We start from the raw sequence: 26,681 nt of genomic DNA, 5'->3' as shown, positions 1-26,681 counted from the left end.
ACCACCAAAACATCAAAACACTGAAACTCCTGTCAATTCTGTATCCAAACAATCTCAAACTCAGACAAAATGTGTACATGAACAGAACTTTTCTCTGTACAACATCCTCAACTGTCATTAACATCTTTGCCCTCTCATATACAGACACAAAATTTCTAAAGCCTTAAAACTTACAAAATACTTCTCAACCATCCAAAATACAACAAAAAAGCTGTAGGAAAAACTCAGTCCTAGTAATAGCCCAAAACCCAACTTCCATAAACAACTCCTCTTCAGAATCCCTTGCATTAGCTTCGTCCCCAAAGCCACTTCATCACCTTTTAGCCACTAGCACTTGGACCAGACAACCCCACCCTCCCCACCATTCTCCCACCCTCCCTGCTGTGGACATGAAGTTCGACCCCGAGATCACAGATTAGTAAGTGGAATTTTGCCTCCACCTCAATGTAGAAATTCGAAATCCCCTCCACATCAACAGCGATCTCATCCCCACTAATCACATTGTATATCTCTCGACTCTGCCTCCACGCTATACCATTTATTCAACAAGGGAGCCATGGTATATCACTGACACCACACAGATCAACATTTCCATCTCACCCCTTGTATTACTTCTGCCAAAAGTGTCTCCACTATAATGATCACCTCACAGCTGATTACTTCCCCTCCCATCCGCAACACCTACAACAGCTCCAATCCCATCTATTGCGCCAAATGCAAAGCAAAGACTCTATTTATCACAAGAGAACTCATTGTGCCAGGTTGACCAGTTGATAATCTAGCAACAACCTCCATCTACCAACCTGGTACAGCTGTGTTGTTATAAGATTCATGATGATCATATTCCAACATATACATCCTTTCCAACGAGTAAACACTGTCTAACAAATCCTCCTAGCTTTCTGTGCCATATTCCACCTACACTACCAAGTTAATTGTTCCCATAACCAACTTTACTTCGTCTTTGGTCGCTTTGACACTGGTCCTCTCTAGTCCTCACCCACACAAACTAATTCCAAAATCTCATCATGGTGCGATAGCAATACAATGTCCTATTAAAAGACATATGTTATCTTTCAACAAATAAACCATTATTTATGCATATTATGCCTCAACACAATACCCATACCTCCACTTTAAATGAGTCCTTCCTCCAAACCTGTCACACTATTCAAGCTTCCCCCTCTATTCTAAGCTGTACAGATAATCTGCTTCCCATTGCCAGAGATGGAGTAGCAATCGGCCACCAGAGGAACCTCCCAATTGACCACAACACACGTGTGATACTGCCACTGCACACCTTATCTTTAGCCTCTACTTGAAACGCCGTAAACTTCACCTTTGCTTTCACATAAAATAGACCCTGTCCCCTACGATTTCCTAACCCAGCAGACTGTATGTTTTCCACCTGTAAAATTCCCATTGAGCTAAACGTCGATAGTAGGTCCCACTCAAAACTCCAGTGGTGCCCATGTTCGCTGAGTCCTTACAAGGTTAAATGGCCCATTCCCACAGCACCCATCCTAAACGTAATATAATTATGGACATAATCCTAGCATCTCTTAACCTTGTTTGATGTATCACCGCAAGAGTCCTGGATCAGACTGGAAGCGACTACCTCTACTTCTCACCATTCCCACTCACTACCTCACCCTTGTATACTATGTCCCTGCACCAAATGGAATGCGTATTGGGTATCGATAGGCACTCATATTAGATGCGATTCACAAACTTGTCAGTATCATGATGATGTCCCTCAAGCAGAATACGTGCTTCATTGGGCTTTCCTTGACTACATATACACCCACATCTTACCAAGTCCATTTATCCTAACCAGCCCAGCGCCCCTACACAAGATGTACTTCTAATACATAGTGAGTCCTGTCATTTACACCAATCATTCCTGCAGATTCGGAACTGGAATACACTCACATATGACCAGAAATTATATTGAAATCCCAGAAACTTACTAAATGCTAAAATGGCAGGTTTGGCACCAAATTCTGCACACTTCCCATTGACTTTTCCAAGTTTTGGAAAGCTTTCCACTCTCTCACACACAGGCAGAAAACCGATTTTTCTTCAGCTAATCCTCCACAATAAACAACTCCCACCTGATGAGATGACCAATACTGATCACTTGGCATCCTATCTCATCGACATCCTCACAATTTCTGATGACCCTGACGTTGGCAACTCCCTTTCCCTACAATCCATGAACATACAGATTCCACTGTCCCACCACTTGATCCCAGCTCTTACTACTTGGTCAATGTACCACAGAAAAAGCTGAACTCACTCATCTCAGTACATGACAGAAAACAAGTATTATAATGAAAATTATCTACAGACACCTAACAGCTTGTTCCCATTCATACCTAGTATCCTTTGCAACTCTTTATCATAAGATGATTTCCATCCTGAGATGTGGAATACCTCCAAAAGCTTACTTTTCCTCAAACTAAACTAACCATCCAGTGATACTTCCTCCTGTCGACCCATCAGCTTTATCTCAGTATTTAGCGAGGTCTTCAAATCCATCCTCTCCTAATACATTAATAAATACTTGAACCTGCACCTAGCTTCTCCTGTTAACCATTGTGGCTTTTGTCCCAACACCTCCCTTGATGAATAACTTCTGTATTCACACATCTTGTATCCCATCGGTTTAACAAAAGAAAATCCGTAATTTTCGTACCCCTTGATCTACATACAGCTGACTATGGTCTCTGAATTCCTGATGTACGCACTTATAGTTAACCATGTCCATCTTCTTGGTTCCACCATATCTAGTTGTTCATTTTTTGTTGCTATTAACTATACCAATCTCTGTATCTTTTCTCCAGCTGCATGTGTATCTCCTGCATGTATATCTCCTGCACTGCCGATATGCCTAAAGTACCTCCATCTGTCCATCTCCTTCAGTACATTCGTAGCGCTGTTTTAGTTACTCTTTATCCTGAACTACAGAAATCTCAACACTCTTCTCTCTGCATCTTAGTTTGATTAAGCCAAACTCTCGGCAGCAATTTTAGGATGAACCACCGCAGCTGATGCCCCCAGGACTTTGGTGTATATAGGGTTATCCTATACAATCAGCCAACAAAATAAAATATCTGCAAGTAACACCCAACTTCTACGCAGCGTGGACGCCCCTCAGACTAATCATCTGACAGAGTGAAACCACTAACTGGCCAAACTATGGGGCTGTGCTTCTGCACTATGCTCCACGCCTATAAAAACTTGATCAGACCTATTGTCTCTATGCCATTATTACATGGTTATCCGTTCTGTCAGCCCTCAATATACTTCAACACCTGATTTTCTGCGTCAGTATATCATCCCCCTTATAGTTCCTTTCCGTCTCATCAAATTACAGACTCTGCCACACACACACCAAACATCTCCATACATATTACACCATTCACAAACAGTATTTCAGTAATTGTATTGTTCTCCTCCCCAGCATCCAATCCTGGGACAGTGCTGTGCCTCTACCGGACACAGTCCACCAACCTTGCACCTGCACACATTCAATATCCTTTCCTAACCAAATTTTTACCGACTCCCTCTCCAAGATGACGAAATTCGCCTCAATATTTATGCACCCTCTTAACTATAACTCTTCAACTAACTATAACTCTTCACCAAGTATCCCATCCTACATCTGGGATCCCCCTTCCCTTTTCCCTCCCCATATTTAGCTACCCTTGCCCTCTTCATACTACCGTCCTGGCTCCATACCATAACCCTTTTCCCTTTCTGTGTTTTCATCACCTGCCCCAACACCGACCTTTATAGATATTATCTAATGGACCCTTATGATAACACTCACAACCATCAATGCTCGTTTCTCCTCCCTAAAAACATTTTCCTCAGTGCAAGTCAATCACCTTGTTAGTGAAAGGTCAGTTCTCCTTTCTAAGACAATAACTGTTTCCTGCATGATCTACCAACACGTATTCAAAAAAATATCGTTGTTGTCAAACAGATGACACATTATTAACACGTTTCTAGATTTCCTGAATACTTTTTACACCATTTCTCATAAGCGGCTTCTAAACAAATTGCGTGCCTACGGAGTACCGCCTCAATTGAGCCACTTGATTCATGATTTCCGGAAGTCATTGGATGAGACAGAGGTCATACCTGGATTTTCCCCTAGCATCGTAATGTGCTGTTCCTGTTCTGTATAGACGTTGTGGGAGACAAATGTGAGCAGTCATCTCAACTGACTACTGATGATACTGTCGTTCACTCTATACCTTGTAATAAATCATTAGAAGATCAAAACAAATTACATCATGATTTAGACACGATGTCTGTATGGTGCAAAAGTAACAATTCACCCTACTGTCCTTGAAAGGGATCTGTATGGAGCTCGTGGTCTGATGGTGTGGGGTGGGGTTATGATTGGTGCACGTACACCCCTTGATAGAGGAACTGTAACAGGTCAGCTGTATCGGACGTAATTATGCACCAGTATGTCCGCCTTTTGATGGGTGCAGTGGGTCCCACCTTCCTCCTGATGGATGACAACGCACGGCCCCACCGAGCTGCCATCGTGGAGGAGGACCTCGTATGGAGTGGCCTGCCTGTTCTCCAGACATAAACCCCATCGAACACGTCCGGGACGCTCTCGGTTGACGTATCGCTGCACGTCTTCACACCCCTACGACACTTCAGGAGCTCCGACAGGCACTGGTGCAAGAATGGGAAGCTCTACCCCAGCAGCTGCTCGACCACCTGATCCAGAGTATACCAACCCGTTGTGCGGCCTGTGTACGCGTGCATGGTGATCATTTCCAATATTGATGTCGGGGTACATGCGCAGGAAACAGTGGCATTTTGTAGCACATGCTTTTCGGGACGGTTTTCTCAACTTATCTCCAATACAGTGGACTTACATATCTGTGTCGTGTGTGATCCCTTTGTGCCTGTGCTATTAGCGCCAGTTTTGTGTAGTGCCACGTTGTGTTGCACCACATTCTGCAATTATACTTAATTTAGGAGCATGAGTGTAGTAACCACGTCGTTGCAAGTGTTTTTTTTTTTTTTGGTAAGTTGCGCTACAGCTTCGCCGCTTGAAGCGGCCTAACTGTCTTGGTGGAGAAGTAAGATCTTCCTACATTACAATGACATCAGTTTAATGACATCATTGCATTGCATGTTGAACGTGTGGCAATGGGACACAACTACATCGATAGTTCTAGTGATGACCGTTACAAGGATTGCACAGAATGAGTGGCTGTATCAAAATTATAACATCATAAGTGGCTGTACCAGGGTTATCGTTAGCCAAGGTCTGAATCCGAGTCATCGAGGATGGTAAGAGGAACAAGGTGGCGGTGCCAGTGCTGGGGAGTCTTGGTGCCACTGACTGTCACGCAAGGAATCCACTTTGTCCTTCAGACGCCACATCTTCTCTCGAATGGTCGTCCTTAGAGTGACCATGTTTAGCTCCTCATGCAAGGTAACAATCATCGTGAGTGGAGGTACCTTATGTTGAAGGCGCTGGAGGGTCTACATCCCGGAGGCTCTAGTCGTGGCCCACACTGTGGAACCACAGGGGAGGGAAGGGTGGAAACCCATACAGTACATTCGTCGGTTGGTATCCCAGTCCAGATCCCTGCTGTTGAAGAGTGACTACAATGCTTTTATTAGCTTCAGTTCCTTTTGGGTGACGTACTCCGCATGTCGGTGGACGAGCAGTTTGTTATCCATCCAGACTCCTAGATGTTTGGTATCTTGGGAGAATGGGATCCGGATGCCTCCGATAGAGATGTTGTGGCGGAGGATAGGGTGCCGTTTGGTGAAGTACTGCACCGTAGTTTTGGCGGCATTGAGGACAATCTTGTTGAACGAGACTGGGTGACTGTTGCGTCCACCTGCCCATGCAGACGAGGAACGAGACGATCGGTGTTGCGGCTGGTCGTATAGAGCACAATGGCGTTGGCGTACTGCGCCAGGTGGCAGTGTGGGCTGACTGGCTTATTGCTAACGTAAGTGTTAAAGAGGATGGGAGGCAGCACATGAGCATGTGTCATATGCTGGAGCGTTTTCTTTGACGAGTAACCAGGAAGGAGCTGTCTTGGAGGAAATCATCCCTGATCTTAACACAGATATCCGGGATGGTCGTCTTTATCAGCATTTTGTGCACGAGATTGTCCTGCCAAATCCTGTCGCAAGTGTTTTGCAGGTCCAAGAAAACCGCTTCCGTCGACATGGTGGAGTTAAAGCCCTTGCTGATGTGTTCTGTGGCACTGAGAAATTCCTAGAAATGAATATTGATTCTCAGCTGAACATAGAAACATACTTGCAAGCAGAATGTCACCAGCATTTTGTGACCTTCGAGTAGTCTTGTCAGTGTGCAACAACCAGAGTCTTTGAGTTACATATTTTTCATATCTAAAATCGATTATTAGCTACAGAGTTCTTTCCTGGGAAACAAATATGAAACGACAGAAAACGACCATAAATTGATATGCAAGGCTCGTAAAAATCTGTTGAAAATATTGGGAATATTATATACAACATAGGAGTACATTTATCAGTTATTCCCGTCAAATATTACGTCGGTAATTACTGCACGAACGCATTTTCCACGTTCTTGGATCAACGTACAGGATGAACTGACGTTTGCGAAGAAGATTGAACATAAAACACAACGCATCCTTTTCTGCTAAGGAATAAAATTGTGGAATAACTTTCCAGGGAAGTTAAGCAGACGAGTAAAACAAACTACTTAAAATGTACAGCTAAAAAGTACCCGTTAAACAGTGCATTGTATACAGGGAAGGATTACTTAGATAAAAGAAAAGATTTTTTTAAATGTAGTGCATATAATCAATAATAGTAAAATCTCTCTTTCTCTTCGCACAACACTTCCGTACAACGATATTTCTTTTTTCTTTTCTGGAAAACCTGATCGCTAAAGCTCTGGAATCTATCATACTAAAATTTTATCCTCTTTCTGAGCTCAAGATCTCACTCACTATGGGAAGATCCTGATTAAATATTTCAGGCAAGTAGATGGGAAGTTGCGGCGCACAAAATGGCAACCAATCACTGTCGCTATGTTCGTGATGTCAACTGATAGTGCGTGTTGAATTACATTACGAAATAAAGTTTATGTAGTGTGTCTATTGTGTGAAGAGACTGGCAGTGAGAATCGAATGGGCAGTATATCACTGGATTTTTTCATTATTAAATAACTTATACGCAAAACAGTATTGCACACTAGGAATAAACAGAATGAGGTTGCGTTGTTGTCAGACGGCCTCCCGTTGTCGTAGAGAATGGAGGCTTCACTCCGCCACGCAGCCATTCTGACTTAAGTTTTCCGTGGTCTCCTTAAATCACTTCAGGCAAATGCAGGGCCAGTTCCTGCTGTTATTCCATGGCCGACTACTTGTGCCATACTTGTCAAACTAGACCTGTAAGTGTGTAATGCCTAGATGTTGAATTACACTGACGAGCCAAAAAATTACAACCTCCTGCTTAATAGCTTCTTTGTAACGAAGTGTATAACCGATACTGTGTACCATCGATTCTACAGTTCGTTGGTAGGTTTGTGGAGAAATTTGGCACGAGGTGCCTACCCGCAAGTCACGTAATTTCCGTAAATAACCGGATTCTGATTTGTGTACGCGGTGATTGCGCTCGATAGCGACCAAAATGGCAGATTCACGTCAGGCGATTTTGGTTGCCAAGACATGAACGTGACTTCACTGCCACGCTCCTCGAACTAATGTAGCACGATTCCGGCTTCAAGACACGGACAATTACACTACTGCAGGATGACATTGCCGTCAGGGAAGACATCAAGCATGACGGGATGCAAGCGGTCCGGCAGCTGGCCTGGTGTCTTCGATTACTACCACAGGTGCCATGTGAACACACGGAGGCGGTCTGGTGTGGAGCACGTTGTTCAGTCTGCACTGAATGGTGTGCTCAGAAACACACGTGCGTCCGCCAGCACGGTGATCTCTCGCCAGAGGTGGCACTACTCTACGCAGCAGACAACAAACCCCACGTTCTGTGAAGAGTCGTGGACGTCCAACCACTTAGCGCCCAGTGACAACTTCACTGCCCTTGAGCCGTGGCAAGAATTGCTGTTTTGAAGAGCTCTCTACAGCGCGTAGTGTGAAGCAGTGGCCCTCCGTTTCTGGCGGTGGCGCCGCTGTGGCAATCGCAGCTGTGGTGTCTCCCTCTGGTGGGAAAGGGGAAAGGTTGCCTGTTCACGTGCATTTAAGGGGCGCTATGAGCTCGCCAGTCGGTCAGTTGGTCAGCCGGGTCAGTGTGGGGCAGTCAGTGTCTCTCTGTCGTCTGGAGTGTTAGTATGTGTTAGGCCGCCTGTCTGCTCGAGTTTGTTCAGGCAATGGTCATTGGCGTTTGGATCGATCGGTTGGACGGTCACGTACTGAGACACAAGTTGACTTGTCCGTCTTGGGCGTCGGCGCATGTGAGGTCGCCACGTCAGTCCAGTGGGCCGCGCCGTATATCGAGGTGTAGTGGCTTCGCGGCGCACACGAGAGCAACAGGAGTCAACCCACGACATCGATCTGGCCGGTGCGAGCTGCGACGCCGTGAGACGGGAGATCGGCGCGCCTTCCTGCGTCCGTTGAAGCGGCTGGCAGCGGACGGTTCGGGAGAGCGTTTTGGGGGTGCTGCGCCAGGTCTTCGCCAGACATCGCAGTTTATTAGAAGTTAAGTAATTCGTGATGTGTTGTTTCATTTACTTGTTAAATTCTACATGTTTCCTTGGTCAGTCTCTCGTCCCCAGCTTGCTTGTCTGTGTCACGTCCGCTTTTGTTAGACAGTTAGTGTCTGGCTGTCTGTCTGTCGGTCTGCCGTACGTTAATAGCTGCCTCTGTCATGGTTTGTTGGATTCGGTGTTAACGAATTTATGGCTTGAAGTGTAACGGCCGAATTCCTGAAATATGTTTTTATGTTGCCTATCATCTTGAGAGGCGGTATATGTGTAATGTAGAGTATGTTTGGCCAACCTTGTATATTTTATGTAAGACTGCATTTCATGGGTTTTTATTTAAATGGTCATTTTAGTATATAAGTTTGCCACCCTTCCACCGTAAGAGTTTTTTTTTTAAATCAAGTTGCACTTTCGGTGGCAAGTTAATCTTTTAATGTTAATGTTTTGTACCATTTCCATCCCTCCTACGGGGTGCATAGTTTATGTGCTTGTGTGAGTTGTTAAAATTTTTACTGTAATCCGGTGTGTTGCAGATTTGCACCAATGTAGCCTTTCTGAAGTTGTTGTGAGCGGTCGTGACTACGGCCATGTCAAAACGGAGGAGCAGGGTTCTCAGCCCGAAAGCTCATACATTCAAAAATTGTTCTTTCTGCCTCTGAATAAATTGTAACTTGATATTTAGAGGGTGCTTTCTGATTATAATTTTAAATCGGTTTTTTTTTCAAAGAAAAGGCTTTAGGAATAAAATTTCCAGTTGTTGAAAGAAATTTGAGTTGTTTTCATCAGTTACCCACTGGCAACTACCTCCACGTTCACGTAATGTGATTAAAAGTGTTAATGTTCTTGATGAATCGCTAGTAAATAAAGTAAATACTTAAGTATATTCTTTGAAAGTAAATTAACGGTTCAGCCCTTCTACCACTTTCCGTAGATGCTCACGACAGTAACACGTGAACATTAGAACTAGCTTCGCCGTTTTCGAGATAATCGTCCACAGGCTCTGCGTATCCATAATCTGCCCATTGGCCTAGTCGCTTGCAGTGGACAGTGGTCACGATGTTGTGGCTTATTAATGTATGTTCACTTTGTGTGTTCTTGAGCAGTAATACCGTGACATGTCCAACATGCTTATATGAGCGATTCACCGATGAATAAATCCACTGCTGCCACCACCACCACTAGCCCCTGTCTGCAATTGTGCTTAGTACAACATCGCCTGGGAATTAAAGAGCAGGAGACATTATCGCACTGAAGACACGAGCAGTTGCACTGGGCCCGGACTCACCAGCGAGCACCTGGTCCAGGTAGGGCATCTGGGCGATGGCGTCGTACGAGGCGTCGCCGCCGTGGCGCTCCAGCACGGCGTCGATCTCGCTCTGGAGCCGCTGCTGGACGTCGGGGTTGAGGGCGAGCTCCAGCAGCGCGCAGCTCATCGTCGTCGTCGACGTCTCGAAGCCCGCGATGAAGAAGGCGAACGACTCCGCCGCCAGGTCGTCCATCGTCAGCTCTGTGGAGGAGAGTCTCTGGTGATGCGAGTGCGAGAGTTGGGAAGTGATTACGTTACAGTAGTGACGACCTGTGGGGTTTCTGTAATTGCAGCAACTCGAACATTCATCCGTTGCAACCCGCGCAGCGAATGGCATACAGCACATTCTTATAAACGTAAAATGATTGACAGAGAAGGAGGCAAGGTGAGGCGTCGGCTGCCAGCCGGTCAGCACGCGGCGCAGTGCTCCTGGTCTCATCCTCGCAGCCGCCGAGCCTCAAACCGCGTTGCATAACTTACAGCAGTATCGAACACACATATGGTGACGCTCTAACATCGGAGTGCTCAAAAAGGACGTGGCATCAGATAATCAGAGATCCCATAATTCTTGGCAAAATCCGTGAACTTACTAGTAAACTCACTGTCCTCTATGACAGACACGTTCTTGTACTTACAATCAATGTAAGTAATAAAACCTATACTCTGACTCATAAATGAATTACGCTGGACAGCCATAACATTTTGACCACCTACCTTGTAAGTAGGCTGTTTAGGTTTTTATATTGGTAACGCCACGTAGCGCTCTGTATGATAATCACTGACTGTGCTGTGTGCAGTCTGTGGCTGGTTGGCATTGTTGGAATATTCACTATTGTGGTGGTGGGCAGTTGGATGGGAACAGCGCATAGCGTTGCGCAGTTGGAGGTGAGCCGCCAGCAGTGTTGCATGGGGGGGGGGGGGGGGGGGGAGATGGCGGAGTTTTGAGAACAGACGATCTGGATGTGTGCCCATCAGAAAAGGAAGTTTGTAAGACTGGATGTCATGAACTGATATATATATTATGAGTTCTGAAAACTATCAAGGTAAATACAGTGTTTGTTCTCTATCAAAATATTTCAATTGCTAACTATGCCTATCAGTAGTTAGTGCCTTCAGTAGTTTGAATCTTTTATTTAGCTGGCAGTATTGGCGCTCGCTGTATTGCAGTAGTTCGGATAACGAAGATTTTTGTGAGGTAAGTGATTCATGGAAGATACAGGTTATTGTTAGTCAGGGCCATTCTTTTGTAAGGATTATTGAAAGTCAGATTACGTTGCACTAAAAAAATATTGTGTGTCAATTTAGTGATGATCAGAATAAGTAAAGAGAGAAATGTTTGAGTACATTCAGTTTTGCTCATCTGTTTGAAAATCAGATAACGTAAGAGATTTACAAGCAGAGTAATTTATAATTTTCCAAAGGGGACGTTTCAACCTAATACCCGGTGAGACGACCTGCTAAACCCGCAGGACACGACAGGTAGTTTGAATTGTGGAAATGGGCCAAAATAATCGGCTGTCAGTTACACTCGAACATACAACTTTATTTATTTGACCAAACATTACAAAGATAGTACAAGGTTCGAATATCGATACACACCGCCACTGCCACTCACGGAGAGAGAGGATAACAGCTTATCGCGATAACCGCGGGAGACTATCACAGAATAGCAGCCAAGGTTTAATACAACGCATAACATGAGCCATCCACGGCTCACCTGGTATGTTCACCTTTGGCACGGATAACAGAGCCGATGTATCGTGGCATGGAAGCAGCGAGGCCTCGATAGGTCTCTGGAGGGATGTGGCACCACATTTTCACGTACATGTCACCTAATTCCCGTAAATTGCCGGAGGGGTGGGCGATGAGCTCTGACGACACGTTCAGTCACCTCCCAGATGTGTTCGATCGGTTTCGGATTTGGCGGATTAGGTGGCCAACACATCAAATGGAACTCGCCACACTGTTCCTCGAACTACTCCATCTCACTGCTGGCCTTGTGACATGGAGTTGAAAAATGCCACTTCTGTCCGGGACATGATCGCAATGAATGGGTGTTAGTGGTCTACAACCAGTTTACGATACTCTTTGGCCGTCATGGTGCCTTGCACGAACTCCACTGGAGCCGTGGATGACAACGTAAATGTTCCCCAGAGCATAATGGAGCCGTTGCCAGCTTGTTTACGTCCCTCACTACAGGCGTCAAGGGGCTGGTCCCCTGGAAGACCCCCTCCCATCGGAATGATGAAGAAGGTGTCGGGGTTCATCAGACCATGCAACGCTCTGCCACTGCGCCAACGTCCAGTTCCGATGGTCACGTGCCCATGTAAGTCAGAGTCATTGATGTTGTGGTGTTAACTCAGATTCATCGCGCGCCTTCCCTGTTCTACACACGGACATCACGCTGACTGGTGCTACATCCACTGTGTGTATGTCCAAATGGCCGTCATTCCTCTGCAGGTGAGGCTGCTAACTCCTGGACAGCTCAGTGGTCATTATGTTCTGGCTAATCAGAGTACAGTCGTGACACTCTAACGGCTGAATGCTGAAAAACCCGTGGTATCATATAATCAGAGATCCCACAGTTTTTGGCAAAAAAACTCTATTGGTTAAAAACAGTCTTGGTTGCAATTTTAGTTTTTTTATTTTTCAACGACGCGTTTCGCCTTATTTAGGCATCTTCAGGTTATCTTTTCTAGAAAAGATAGTGTTAAGTACTGGTTTGCTGTTATGCCACATATGGACTGGAAGAATTTCTAAAGAAAACCTCTGCTCTTTGGGAGATGGCGCTGCACTCTGCTGGAGACAGCGGTTGAGTTTTTCGTCTTAAAATCTGATGTGCAAGTAAAAAATGTCGTTGTTTCCAATAACATGTATTTGCAACTATTTAATAGATATAATTCCATATGTAAATAAGTATACGAGTGTTTAAATCTCAAATGTTACTGCTACATGCCTAGTGTTGTGTTGGCAGAAGAGCCAACACCGTGTTACTAGTGGAGGCCGAAATGCACGCGTTTTAGCTCAGGCAGGCTGGCGTGAGGAGGGAAGAACTATACTGACGTGAGGTCTGGAACATGACAAGGAATTAGAATTCAGAAAGCGGACATAATTAGTTTGATACCTAACTTTAATCCATTAATGATGAACATCGCTCTTGACGGTACATGATTCACAATATTATCTGTTCAGAATAGTAACTGAATATGGCGCCTTGCTAGGTCGTAGCAAATGACGTAGCTGAAGGCTATGTTAAACTGTCGTCTCGGCAAATGAGAGCGTATGTAGACAGTGAACCATTGCTTGCAAAGTCGGCTGTACAACTGGGGCGAGTGCTAGTAAGTCTCTCTAGACTAGACCTGCCGTGTGGCGGCGCTCGGTCTGCAATCACTGATAGTGGCGACACGCGGGTCCGACGTATACTAACGGACCGCGGCCGATTTAAAGGCTACCACCTAGCAAGTGTGGTGTCTGGCGGTGACACCACACCTAGTACATACAAATTCGTTAGTTTGATATCTGTGTGATGGTTGGCTATCTTACTATCAGTAAGTAGGTAGCATCCACCCCCACACAAATTTTTTGATGAATTTTGAGGCTTGGTTCCTGAAGCAATTTATTTTTGGCATCTGATCCACTGCAGATGTGTCCATTGATACGAGGACGAATGTGTCTCCCTAAATCTTCAGTTTCCTGTGTAGTGTATTTATTGGCCGTAGACTACTTTAGTGCTTCTTGCATTCATGTCTGTCGTCATTTCAGCTCGAGTCATGCAGACTGTTACTGCAGTGATGTCAAAGCAGCATTCTAGCATTGGGAAGTGGAGCTTCTACGCTCCGTTTCACGTTAGATTATCGAATAAGTTGTGTGCATTTGGCGTCTCTCTGTCCGAAGCTGTCACTTACGTATGGCTGGCTGACTACCAGCTGCCGGACTCTTTACGTCCTACACGAAACGGCGCCCGGGCTTCTGACATCTCTGCCCAACCTTCTGAGTGTGGCAGTGCCGTGTGGTGGGCGAGATCTTGACCGCGGAGGAGGAGTTCTGTGTGCAAAAGTATTTGCTTCAGAAGAGATGCAAGGGTTGCCACTACGCAGCATACAGTTTGGACTTTAACTGAGGGGAATAGGTCGACTTGGCGGGATGAGGAGCCGGCCGGTGTGGCCGAGCGGTTCTAGGCGCTACAGTCTGCATGCCTCGGGCATGGATGTGTGTGATGTCCTTAGGTTAGTTAGGTTTAAGTAGTTCTATGTTCTAGGGGACTGATGACCTCAGAAGTTAAGTCCCATAGTGCTCAGAGCCACTTTTGAACAGGATGAGGTGTGTCTGGATGGCCTTTTACTTCCTGCTGTTTGTTTAAATAAAGACACTAGTGCACTGATCCAAATTATTGGAGAAGCGGTATGCAGTGACCTCTCATTGAATAATAGCTTCAGGAAAACATGTCACACAGGTCATGAGACAGGCCTGGAGCTGCACAAACATCCTTTCTCACTGACATCATAGTGCCAGTATTCCAGAACTTCGATTCAGACTCATAGAGCCTGTCCTAGTTTCTCAAGTCTAGGCCAGTATGCCAGAATTACACATCGTTATAAATATTCCAACAGGTCTGAGCTGGACTGTGACATCATAGAGACAGTGCCAGTATTCCAGTTCCGGGAAATACGCCAGAATTCTACACTTATATAAACAGCCCAGTGGGTCTAAGGCGGACTGTGACTTCACAGAGCCACCGCCTGTACTCCACCCCTGGAGCAGTATACCAGAATTCTACACTGTTGTAAACAGACCAGCAGGTCTGAGCTGGATTGCAGCGTCGTAAAGCTCGTGTCAGTATTCCAAGTCTTGGATTCTGACGTCACAGGGCTGTACCAGTACGTCCTAGTCACCATGTTCGATCAACATTCCAAGTCAGCCGATGTCATGGTTAGGCTGGAGCTCATATTCCAAGTCTTAGAGTGTGACGACATAGAGCCAGGGCCAGTATTCGAAGTCAGCGAGCGAGACAGTGCGACATCTTGAATTTCCCAGCAATTTATACTTAGGTCAATAGCCCTACTTCCATAGGAAACAAAAAAGCGCATTTGGCCTATTCTTAGAGTTTCCGGCCAAAAATTCAATATCCCGCCATTTTATCTGTAGGGCTGCTGGTCTTTGTCAGACGGTGGCAGGGGTTGGGAAGTCCCATAACTCCTCGATGACCTCATCGATGAAGTCACTAGTGACGACACTGTGTGTGCCTGTTCTCTGCTTGCGCTGTTACTCTTGAGCTGCGTACTGACAACTTATCTGGTGACTCGAAACATGGCAAACAAATTTACCACGACAGAAACTTCATTTCTTTAATCCCATAATCGGATGGTATTTCAGCGGGTGACGGCTCACTCAGAAGATGGTAAGATGTTTATAGCCACAAACAATACTTTTCTTCAAGCGATATTTCCGATACGTACCAACAGACGGATGGCTCACTTGGAACATGGCCAACAGATTTATGGCCACAGGCACTTGATTTCCTTAACGAAATTTCGGCCATGTACCGACAGTTTGTTGTCTCATTCAAAAGACGGGCGCTAGTTTTACAGCCACTGATATTTCGTTTATTAAGCAGATATTTTTGCCACGTACCGACGGACTTTCAGCTCATCGAATGAGTTGTCTGTAAAAGGTTTACGATCTCAGAAACTCAATTTTTCAATTGATATCTCTGCCGTACGCTGACTGAGAAGATGTTCTACTGGTTTACTGCTGCGGAAACTTTATTTCTTCAACTGATATTCCCGTCATATATATCGACTGACTACAAAAACTGCTTTTATTCGATAGATATTTCGGCCGTATATTGACACAATTTTGACTCACTCAGAAGATGGTCGAAAGACTTTACGACTTCAGAAATTCAATTTCTTCACCAGAAATCGTAGAGTCATGAATCTCCAGGTTACGTGCACTACCTTTACACCTGTAGTCACTGACACAATGTAAGCAGACGCAGTTTAACAAGTTGCGTTAAATGTTAAGATATGTGTTTCTTACGTTACTATAGAATTAGTACATTTCTCTTTTCATGTAGTGTCTAGTCGCTGGGAAGGTAAGGATCGCCTCTGAAAGTGTCCGCACAAGTCGTAATGCACCAATCGCATAATGTCTCTCTTTTCTTTCTGTGATACTTTTATTGTAATATTTGTACGTCTGTTAATGGAATTGTATCATTTTAAATGAGTTATTATGGAAATATTCTCTACATTTTATCAGTTTGAATTTTAAGGGAATAAAAGCTAACCTGAGAAGACAGAAGAGGTAGTGATAGACTGTTTTAAACAGAAAGCGTAGTTTTTGGATGAGTTTAATTACATTCTAGATTAGAGAAGAATTTGTTTTTTTTGCTATTGATGACTGAAACATTAAAAAATTCTCATAGTCGTAGGCCCTGTCTTGCGTATCATGTTACCTCTTCCTTCTCATGCTACAGAAAACGAAACCAGTAAACCTAAAAAAAAAAAAAAAAAAAAAAAAAAAAAAAAAAAAAAAAAAAAAAAAAAGAAAAAAAAAAAAAAAAATTGAAATTAAAGCCGTTAGTCAATGAAGTACTTTGATACACAATAGTTAGCATAGAACTGGAAGGGAACCTTTAGTGCCTCAATTGCTACATGATGTTGGACGAACTTGGAGGACATAAAATATTATCAGTTGAGAACGAAGCAATAAACAATATTTGGGCCATACACCGAGCGAGCGTCGGCTCAGTCGGAAGATGTCGGACAGATTTTTGGCAACAGAAAGTCTGTATCTTCGTCCGATGTTTCGACTGCATATGGACAGGCAGTCGATCCACAAGGAAGATTGCCGAGAGGGTAATTGGTGTAGGAACTCTTATTGATGAAGCGTAGCTGCGCTAGAGCTGGCTCGCTACGACGTTCGCCGGAATGTGTGTCAGCAGACTAACACTTAACGAAGTGCAGTCTCCGCGACTGGACGCTCGAAATCTAATGGATTGCATGCAGACAACTTTTTATGTGATATGAGCCTTCAAACAATTCAGTTAACGTCCCTAGTAATAATGCTCATACAAAGTCCCAATCGAGCGATAGGGAGGACGTCATTTCAAATCTGTTCCGGTCATCCAAATTTCGGTTACCGTGATTTCCCTAAATCGTCCCAGACAAATTTAGGACGGTTCCTTTGAAAAGGGCACGGCCCATTTTCTTCCCCATATCCGAAACCACCTGAGCGTGGACTCTGTCTCTAGTGACTTCCATATCGAAGGGACGTTAAACCACAATCTTCCTTCATTTTTCAACATCAAAAAAATCAGATTCAATCACTATTTTAAACATTTAATTCTCTTTCGTATAGAATGGACATTCTTTGCGGGCTTCTATTCACTTTTCTCTAAACCTGTATTTGGAACAGTTTTGGTCCTCAGCGTGAAATAAAATTAATGCAAGTATCGATTGTTCAGAGAGATACGATCGACTTAATTTCATGATGCCTGTTATTTCGTGAACAAAACGGAAATCTACTAGGAACAACAGGTGAGCAAGGCGTGTGTTATCATCTTTATGAAAACACGGACAAAATTATGAACGTTACCAGCAAGGAGAAACAGCATATTTTCTGTCTGATGATGTAGCTGATATCGAATATAGTATAACAACTCGAATCGAAATGATATTGTTCCGTGATTTCAATCTAGAACATATTCTACAATAGCGTAATACAAGTAGAATCAATGAATTTGTTCAAATGCAACGCTAGACAATGATACTACCAGTCTTTGCTTTGTCTGATCAGGACAATCGTTCAACCAACCTGAATAATCGTAGATAATTTACTGGTAGACTCCGCATCATACTGTACATCAAAATAAAAAGTTTACTCAGTAGGGAGCACATATCAGCATTTGACATTAATCTCAATTTTTGATAAAAATATCAGCTGATGTGATACTGCTGAGTTGTGTATTTCTTAATGTACATAAGCCCTTTGTATCCGTCAGCGTTACTGGTTGAAAAACACATGAATGAACAGAAAAGTTAAATCAGTAGAAATACTCAATTCCTCAATTTCCACAGCGTACACCGTCTATAATTTAGAGGTAATATTTGACAATGGAGAGACTGCAAGGAATACTCTATAAAACTGTAGGTGGTAGAAGCGAAAGCACTCACTTATGTTTTCCACCTTGTTCCCGTTCTGCGCCTTGTCCCCATCAAGGAATCCTTTATTCTTGAGTTGTATCAGAAGCTGCATGTAATCCTTCCTCATGACGTTGTTCTCCTCTCGGTAGGCTACAGTATCCGCAATCATCTTCCGAAAGAAGCTGCTGACGTCACTGAAGCCACACTTGACCCTGAAATGTTGAAGGCACCAGTAATATTCATCTTATTATTTTTATCTGTTTTCCTAAGATTTAATTGAAATTGGATTAGTTAGTTAGCATGCAATTGTAGATGCGACGAATGTTATCCCGGACCATTCGTTAGTCAACCATATTCGGTGAATCGGATCATCATAATTAACACTAATTGGACATCCTAAACCGAGTTTAACATTAATTCCGGGTGTGGGTAACGGGAGAAATGAGTACACATTTTATGAACTATATGCTATGTGTAAATCGTATGCAACGCCTGTATAGCAACCTCTCACATTATTTCAATTGTATCTTCAGAGTGTAAATGAAGATGTGAGTGATAATTACCCAGAAGTGTACTCAGCATCTATTCTCTCTATAATCCACCATTGAACAGAACTGTTATAGTATTTCCGATAAACGGCACCGTTTCATAGAGACTTAAAAAAATAAAGCAAATACGAGCAAGGAAACCAGAGAGACACGTGACATCACATGAGAAACAGAACAACAGCAGTGACTGTAGAACTGAAGGATTGTAGGCAGTGAGCGACAGTAGTTGAACGATAGGCGAAGACAGGATTTGATTTTTACGGTGATTTTCAACAAATAGACATCGTAATAAAGTGGATTTGTAGTAAAACACATGGCACAACACCGTGTATGTATTTCTATATAAAATTTAACTTAGTGTGGGTCATTTAGCTATTAAATTATCACGTTCATCATCAAGCAGACATCAGTCAGTAAAATTCTTTTCTCGATGGGATCTACATGGACACGTGTTTTTCTATGCCAACAGTTGTCATTTAGAGATTATAGTGAACATCTGCGCATTCGTGTTGACAATCCACGTCTTTCCAACAACTGGTATAGTTCGTAACAATAACGAGGCAGAAGCAGCACTGTGACCGCCATGGAAACGAATTTCCATGCTGCCTAGTACTGACAACAAGCGTACGGTCTCCGCTTCGTAGGCCCATTGATCGTCTGCTGTGGTAGAATTATGGAAGTAAGTCAAGTGGTTTACTCCACGTGAACAGCTAAAGTCATTAGAGACGGAGTGTTACTCGGATTTTTTATATTGGAGGGGAAGGAAACGGCGTGGTCTTCTCAAGGAACCATCCCGCCATTCGCCTACAGTAAACAGAGAAACCACGGGAACCCAAATCTGGATGCGTGGCTCTGGAGTTAACCCCCTGTCTCCCCAATGCGAGACTAGTGCATCAGTTACTACGCCGTCTCGCAGTGCTATGGCGGAAAAGCAAGACGAAAATTATAAACTTTCGTGAAAGCAAAGTTTGTGTTGAAATGTGGTGACTATTGTAATGAACATGAAGTTAAATGAAGCAATGTTAGATCTTAAAGGTTGGCCAAACTTTTGCGGGCACATTGTAGCGATGCAAGTGGTACCAGATTCGTCATTAAAGACCGTAAATCACTCAGCTGATTGTATTTTTCAGTACAGGTATTTCGCCCATTCCAAGACAAGTATCAATTCGTGACGTCATCGTCCAGACACGAGTTGACAGTAATCTGAATCAGTTTTAGCAGACTAATAGTTTCTTTCACGGGATAAAATTTTATTGATTATGAAATACAAGTTTTTGAAATTTATTTAGAATAGGAAATGTTTAATTAGTAGTTGCATGCCATAATTTATCCGTTTAATATAAAGGTGTTTTGATTTTTGTGTGCATGTAAAAAATGTGAATTTATGTGCGGTTTTTACTCTTAGAAGAGTTACCACTTAGAGTGCTAAAAGTGCGCATGTACAGTTCGCTGACCTGTGCGGTGAATTTCATTTTGTGATTTTGAGCCGAATAGAGACAAACGCAGTTTCATTTAGGTTTTACGTGAGTTAGACACATCACGTCATTACAAAAAGTCGTTTAGCTCATCAACGAAAATTGAAACCTACGCGCTCGGTTTGAAACACGTTACACGCTCGCGCGTGATTGTGCTTTCCATTAACTCGCGTATAATAACTGCATACGTGCTTGGACTTAACGCACGAAGTTCAAAATTACTTTTTGAGACAAATACTGATTTGTGATAAAAACGAACCGAAAATTTATTCAAAATATCGAGGTTCTGTTTTAATTAGGACACATATCACCTTGTTGATCAGGTCGCTTAGCAACACTGTAATGCAAATCAATTCATTCATCAGAACGATTTACGACGTAGTAAGTCCAATTGCACATACAAACGATTACACAGAATTTGCTGATCGAATGAGGGTATAAGAGTGCTCTTTTCCAGAAATGCCAATAAACCAGCGGTTTTAAGAGTTAAATTGCCAACTGTTATGTAACTTCATTGGTCCGGCCAACAATGCCATACGATCATTTCATTTCTTTTCATTGATATTGCATTTTACTGACGAACGCTATTCTTATTGATAAATGAACATTAATTGCAAGTAGATTTTGAATACTCACGAACACTGCCAAGCAGCAGTTCACATCACAACCAGTAATAAATGCCAACACGACTGAACGGGCATTACTTCATTAAAACAGAACAATCAGCTTCCAATTCTAGGATGAACTGTGGTAGTTGAAATGTTGAGGAAGTGTAATAAGGTTTATCTGAACACTTATATCGTACATTATTATTTCACATTAACTGGACAGATTATTAGTCGGAAACGAATTCACCCACAGCAGATTGTCCCACGCCACTACTAAACTTTTATCGTGAAGCTTCACAAGAGATCTCAAGAAGCTGGGATCAAGAAACATGAAAAGAAGGGACATCGGTATAACATAAGCTTACCGATGCCAACTATTGATAATAAAAATTTTCTTGTCAGTTTAGCCTCCTTTTTGTGATTTGTACTTGTTGGTAGAAGTGTGAAACAGATTGCTCTGTTTGAGGTCTCTGTTAACTTTGGAAAGAGTAATCGTTACCTCCACGTCTTCCAAGCTACAACAAAAAACGCTTGTTTTTCACGTTTCGATGATTATCTGTGTCGGTGCCATAAAGTGTGCAATATCTGAGAACTGGCCAATTTGACGAAAACTTTTCTCGGAGAAAAGTTCTAGAGCAATGAAATACGTTTTCAAAAAGTCGAAGATAGTGCCGAGAAACATAGTTCTTTAATAAATACAACCATAATATAGCCATTTAACAATTTTATGGAAATCGCTTGGTTAACGACATCATTTTTTTTCCAATATTCACTTTTATTACTTCGTGTATTTATCAGTACAATCATTTTCTGTATTTCTATGCTACGATGACGAAAATGCGTGCTTTCAGCAAGGTCTTTTATTGACCACTGCTAGATACGTCAGTGGAGAAGGCGTCAGTAGTTACTGACCATTGTTTAGTCACGCTCGTCAGTGGGTTGCCAAGGCGACCTTTGAATTTGTAGCGAGAGTCTTACGAACGGAAATCTAATAAAGTGAAGGGAAAATGCGTACAAACGTTTATTGAGAGAGTATAAGACGAGACAAAATGGTAAAAATGTTGTTATGGTGAACTGTACCGCTGTTTATGAGAATGAAGTCTTTCACGATGGCACTTATATGTAAAACATTCTCGGTTTTCTTGCCGCGTCAATTCAGGATAAAATCTCAAGCTTTCGGCGATAGCGTCCATCGTCACAGTCAGGAGCAACTGTCTTCGTTGCTCTCTCTCTCTCTCTCTCTCTCTCTCTCTCTCTCTCTCTCTCTCTCTCTCTCTCTCTCACACACACACACACACACACACACACACACACACACACACACACACACACACCTTTTACTTTCCCCTCCTTGGGGAAGTGTATGGAGGAGTTTATTGCCTGTTGGCTTTTACTCCACAATGTATGTTTTGTGTGTGTGTGATTATCTATGATGGTTTTGGCTGTCTGTGTATTGTGGTTGTGTTCTGGTGATGTACTTGCCTGAGTTTGGCAAGATGTTGGGTATTATAAGAATTAAGGATTGGTAATAGGACTTGGAGATTTTGGGATTTTTCTCTTCGACTTAGTCGTCGAAGATCGTCATAGGACGTTTGTGCTTATCACGGGGCATGTCATATCGACCTAGGAAGTGCATCATGTTATTTCCATATCTGGAAGAGCTCTCGTAGAAAGCCCTTGCCAGATTTTGGAATCTTTCTTTGAGGGGCGGTGGATTTCGGCAGCGGCGTGCAGGTCGTCGGTGGGGAATCCCCTGGGTAGATGCAGTGCCCTCATGAGGGCGCGGTTCTGCAGCCTCTGGAGTTTGTCCAGATGCTGCTTCGCCGCGTATCCCCAGACAAGGCAGGCATAGTCCACTACTGGCCGGATCAGGGCCTGATAGACATTTACTCCTACAGTGCAGGGGAGGGAGCTGGTTGTGTTGAGGACTGGGTGTAGGATGGACATTCTGACACAGACCTTCCTGTGGACCTCGTCTGTGTGGGGTTTCCACGTTAGTCTCGAGTCCACGGTTACAACGAGATACTTGGCGGATCTGCGCATCTTTTGTTATCTACTGTTCTCTCGCCGTTTGACTGGGAGTGGGTCGATATGACGACGGGTGCACATCAAAGAGCTCGTCTTAGCTATACATCGGCTAAACAAGCAAAGGAATTTGAGCGTCTTGCAGCTATGCAAAGATCGTAGTCATGGTGTGAAACAGCGTGCACTGTCGTCAACCTATCGGAGAAGAACCTGGACAAAGGAGCCATATCGGCCCATAATAAAGGTTTGAATGTTGCTCCTACACCACGTACTATACCCGTCGTGGATCTTATCAGTGGAGTAGACCAGGCGGTGCGGCAACTTGCACAGGACGACGCCGACGAAGTGAGACTTACTACCAGTCGCTTTTTGGCCTCAGCTAAGCCTCCGAGATCTGATATCAGTAGAGAGGAGAGGGAGGGGCTCCGTTTACTTCGCAGAGATGAAGATCTTGTCGTATTACCAGCTGACAAAGGAAATGCCACCGTTGTCCTTAACTCTACCGAATATCATAGCAAAATGACATCACTGCTCGAGGACAGTACGTACAAATGTCTTAAACGGGATCCAACTTTGACGTACAGCAGAAAAACCATAGAGATACTGAAGAATTCCGGTCTGCCAGATGATGTTACGAAAAATCTCAGAGTCCGAGCTCCTAGACATCCCAGGTTGTACGGACTACCGAAGATCCACAAGGATAATGTTCCCTTGAGTCCTATTGTCAGTTCAGTTGGTGAGGCTATCGTCGAAAGCTTGAGATTTTATCCTGAATTGACGCGACAAGAAAATGTTTTACATGCAAGTACCGCTGTTGTTGTTCATAAGAGTGCAGTAAATGTTATTGGAGGGATCATAATTATAGAATGGGAAGGGTGAGAAATCAGTCCTAAATTTATCGATCATTGTCTCAGAAATTTTACTTTAAAAGAATCTGTTTAATTTGTGGGGTAGACACATCACGGGATTGCATGAAAAACACAGTCAAGAATCCGAATTTTTATGTTGGTCGTGAGGGAGACGCTTTCAAAATCTATAACGGAAATGGTGACAAAACGAAATAATTACCTCGACGTGCTAGCAAAATTTCGTGAAAGGCGCATCGAAAACCATCTTGTTGTTGAAGGTAGATATCATTGTAATTGTAAAATGGTTCTGAGCACTATGGGACTTAACATCCAAGGTCATCAGTCCCCTAGAACTTAGAACTACACCACAGGCCGTTAAAATTGCTACACCAAGAAGAAATGCAGATGATAAACGGATATTCATTGGACAAATATATTATACTAGAACTGACATGTGAATACATATTCAAGCAATTTGGGTGTATAGATCCTGAGAAATCAGTACCCAGAACAACCACCTCTGGCCGTAATAACGGCCTTGATACACCTGGGCATTGAGTTAAACAGAGCTTGGATGGCGTGTACAGGTACAGCTGCCCATGCAGCTTCAACACAATACCACAGTTCATGAGATTAGTGACTGGCGTACTGTGACGAGCCAGTTGCTCGTCCACCATTGACCAGACGTTTTCAGTTGGTGAGAGATCTGGAGAATGTGCTGGCTAGGGCAGCAGTCGAACATCTTCTGCATCCAGAAAGGCCCGTTCAGGACCTGCAACATCCGGTCGTGCATTATCCTGCTGTAATGTAGGGTTTCGCAGGGATCGAATGAAGGGTAGAGCCACGGGCCGTAACACATCTGAAATGTAACGTTCACCGTTCAAAGTGCCGTCAATGCGAACAAGAGGTGACCGAGATGTGTACCAATGGCATCCCATACCATCACGCCGGGTTATACGCCAGTATGGCGATGACGAATACACGCTTCCAATGTGCGTTCACCGCGATGTCGCCAAACACGGATGCGACCATCATGATGCTGTAAACAGAACCTGGATTCATCCGAAAAAACGATGTTTCGCCATTCGTGCACCCAGGTTCGTCGCTGAGTACACCATCGCAGGCGGTCCTGTCTGTGATGCAGCGTCAAGGGTAACCGCAGCCATGGTCTCCGAGCCGACAGTCCATGCTACTGAAAACGTCATCGAACTGTTCGTGGAGATGGTTGTTGTCTTGGAAACGTCCCCATCTGTTGACTCAGGGATCGAGCCGTTGCTGCACGATCCGTTACAGCCATGCGGATAAGATGCCTGTCATCTCGGCTGCTAGTGTTACGAGGCCGTTGGAATTCAGCACTGCGTTCCGTATTACCCTCCTGAACCCACCGATTCTATATTCTGCTAACAGTCATTGGATCTCGATCAACGCGAGCAGCAATGTCGCGATACGATAAACCGAAATCGCGATAGGCTAAAATCCGACCCTTATCAAAGTCGGAAACGTGATGGTACGCATTTCTCCTCCTTACACGAGGCATCACAACAACGTTTCACCAGGCAACGCCGGTCAACTGCTGTTTGTGTATGAGAAATCGGTTGGAAACTTTCCTCATGTCAGCACGTTTTAGGTGTCGCCACGGGCGCTAACGTTGTGTGAATGCTCTGAAAAGCTAATAATTTGCATGTCACAGCATCTTCTTCCTGTCGGTTAAATTTCGCGACTGTAGCACATCATCTTCGTGGTGTAGCAATTTTAATGGCCAGTAGTGTACTTAAACCTAACCAACCTAAGGACATCACACACATCCGTGCCCGAGGCAGGATTCGAACCTGCGACCGTAGCGATAGCGCGGTTTCCAGACTGTAGCGCTTAGAACCGCTCATCCATTACGGCCGGAGACACAAGAGGGGAACATTACTTTCGTTCTTACGTTTTACTCATCAGTGCATTATCTTGATGCTTGCGATGTCTATTAAGCTGCTAAATGAGGACATTTACTTTGTTTTTCGTCTCTTTGTTAGGCTTCTAAAAAAGAGAAACTGATGCTCCACAACTTCCATCTTATACAATTTTGCCACAAACTGGTCAGTTCCCAGCTATTGCAGATCTCATGTAAACGTAGGAAAGTAAATGTAGGGAAACAGCAGATTTGTCATACTGCGCACACTAGTCTTGCCTTACCCTACATAACGTCACTTAAAATAAACAATTAAAAAGTACTTACTTTTAAGACAATTTCTCCCTTATATGCTTTGTGCATATTCCGGGAAAGGTCTGAACCCCTAAAAATCCGCTATCTGGCTACGCTCATGAGATGAACCGTTATTTATTTACATGTAGATTCCCTAAGAAAAATAACCCTTCCAGACCCTCTGGCTACAATTGTGTATATCAACTTTTACTGCTTTAGCTGCAACAGAAGTATTTTTTACAACTGGAAACCTCAGGTACACATTTACGAATGTTCAGCCTTTTCATAATGCGCAAGTGCTGCCATTTCTCGGGCGTCACTGTTAAAATACCGGCGAGTCAGCGTGGCAGTACACATCAGCTAGTGACCACCAGATCACACGGATCTGGTTGGTTCGCTGTAGTCCACTATGAGATTCAATATTGTTATTCAGCATGCTCATAATTGAATGACCATCTTAGTGCTTATTACGATAGAGAATGTTTCGTAATGAGTTATTTGAGTCCAGAAAATGAAGCCAAGAGAACAAAGTACATTTTAAAAAGGGAGTACATATTTTTGTATAAATATTGCATCTGAAATCATTAAAAAATGGCTTAAGTGCATTACCACATAAATAAACATTTTCTTTCGTCCAGGAAGAATCCAGATCTGTAAGCACTGAGGCAGGCGGAAAATAATGTGAATTTAGATCTCCACGCTATCGAAAATGTACAAATTATAGGAATAATGTTATTATTACATCAGAAGTGAATTCAAAAGTTTGTATTAATCTGTAGCTTTGACAGTGTAAGTACCATGGGAACACATCTCGTTTGAGGCT

At 43.6% G+C, this 26,681-nt stretch overlaps 1 protein-coding gene across 1 annotated transcript in view; it reads right to left on the bottom strand.

Annotated features, from left to right (window-relative positions):
• The window catches only part of LOC126484388 (cytochrome P450 6k1-like), a 153,510-nt gene that overhangs the window by 22,672 nt on the left and 104,157 nt on the right, over positions 1 to 26,681 (bottom strand). The window contains exons 5-6 of the mRNA XM_050107882.1: positions 18,194 to 18,375; positions 9,999 to 10,220 (exon numbers count right to left, since the gene is read on the bottom strand). Of these exons, the coding sequence (XP_049963839.1) occupies positions 9,999 to 10,220; positions 18,194 to 18,375 (404 nt within the window). The remainder of the gene's footprint in view (positions 1 to 9,998; positions 10,221 to 18,193; positions 18,376 to 26,681) is intronic.

The sequence above is a fragment of the Schistocerca serialis genome, chromosome 6 (genome assembly GCF_023864345.2).
Source record: "Schistocerca serialis cubense isolate TAMUIC-IGC-003099 chromosome 6, iqSchSeri2.2, whole genome shotgun sequence".
NCBI classification, from domain to species: domain Eukaryota; kingdom Metazoa; phylum Arthropoda; class Insecta; order Orthoptera; family Acrididae; genus Schistocerca; species Schistocerca serialis.
Note: the sequence above shows the minus strand (reverse complement) of the source record. Positions and strands in the feature narration are given on the sequence as shown.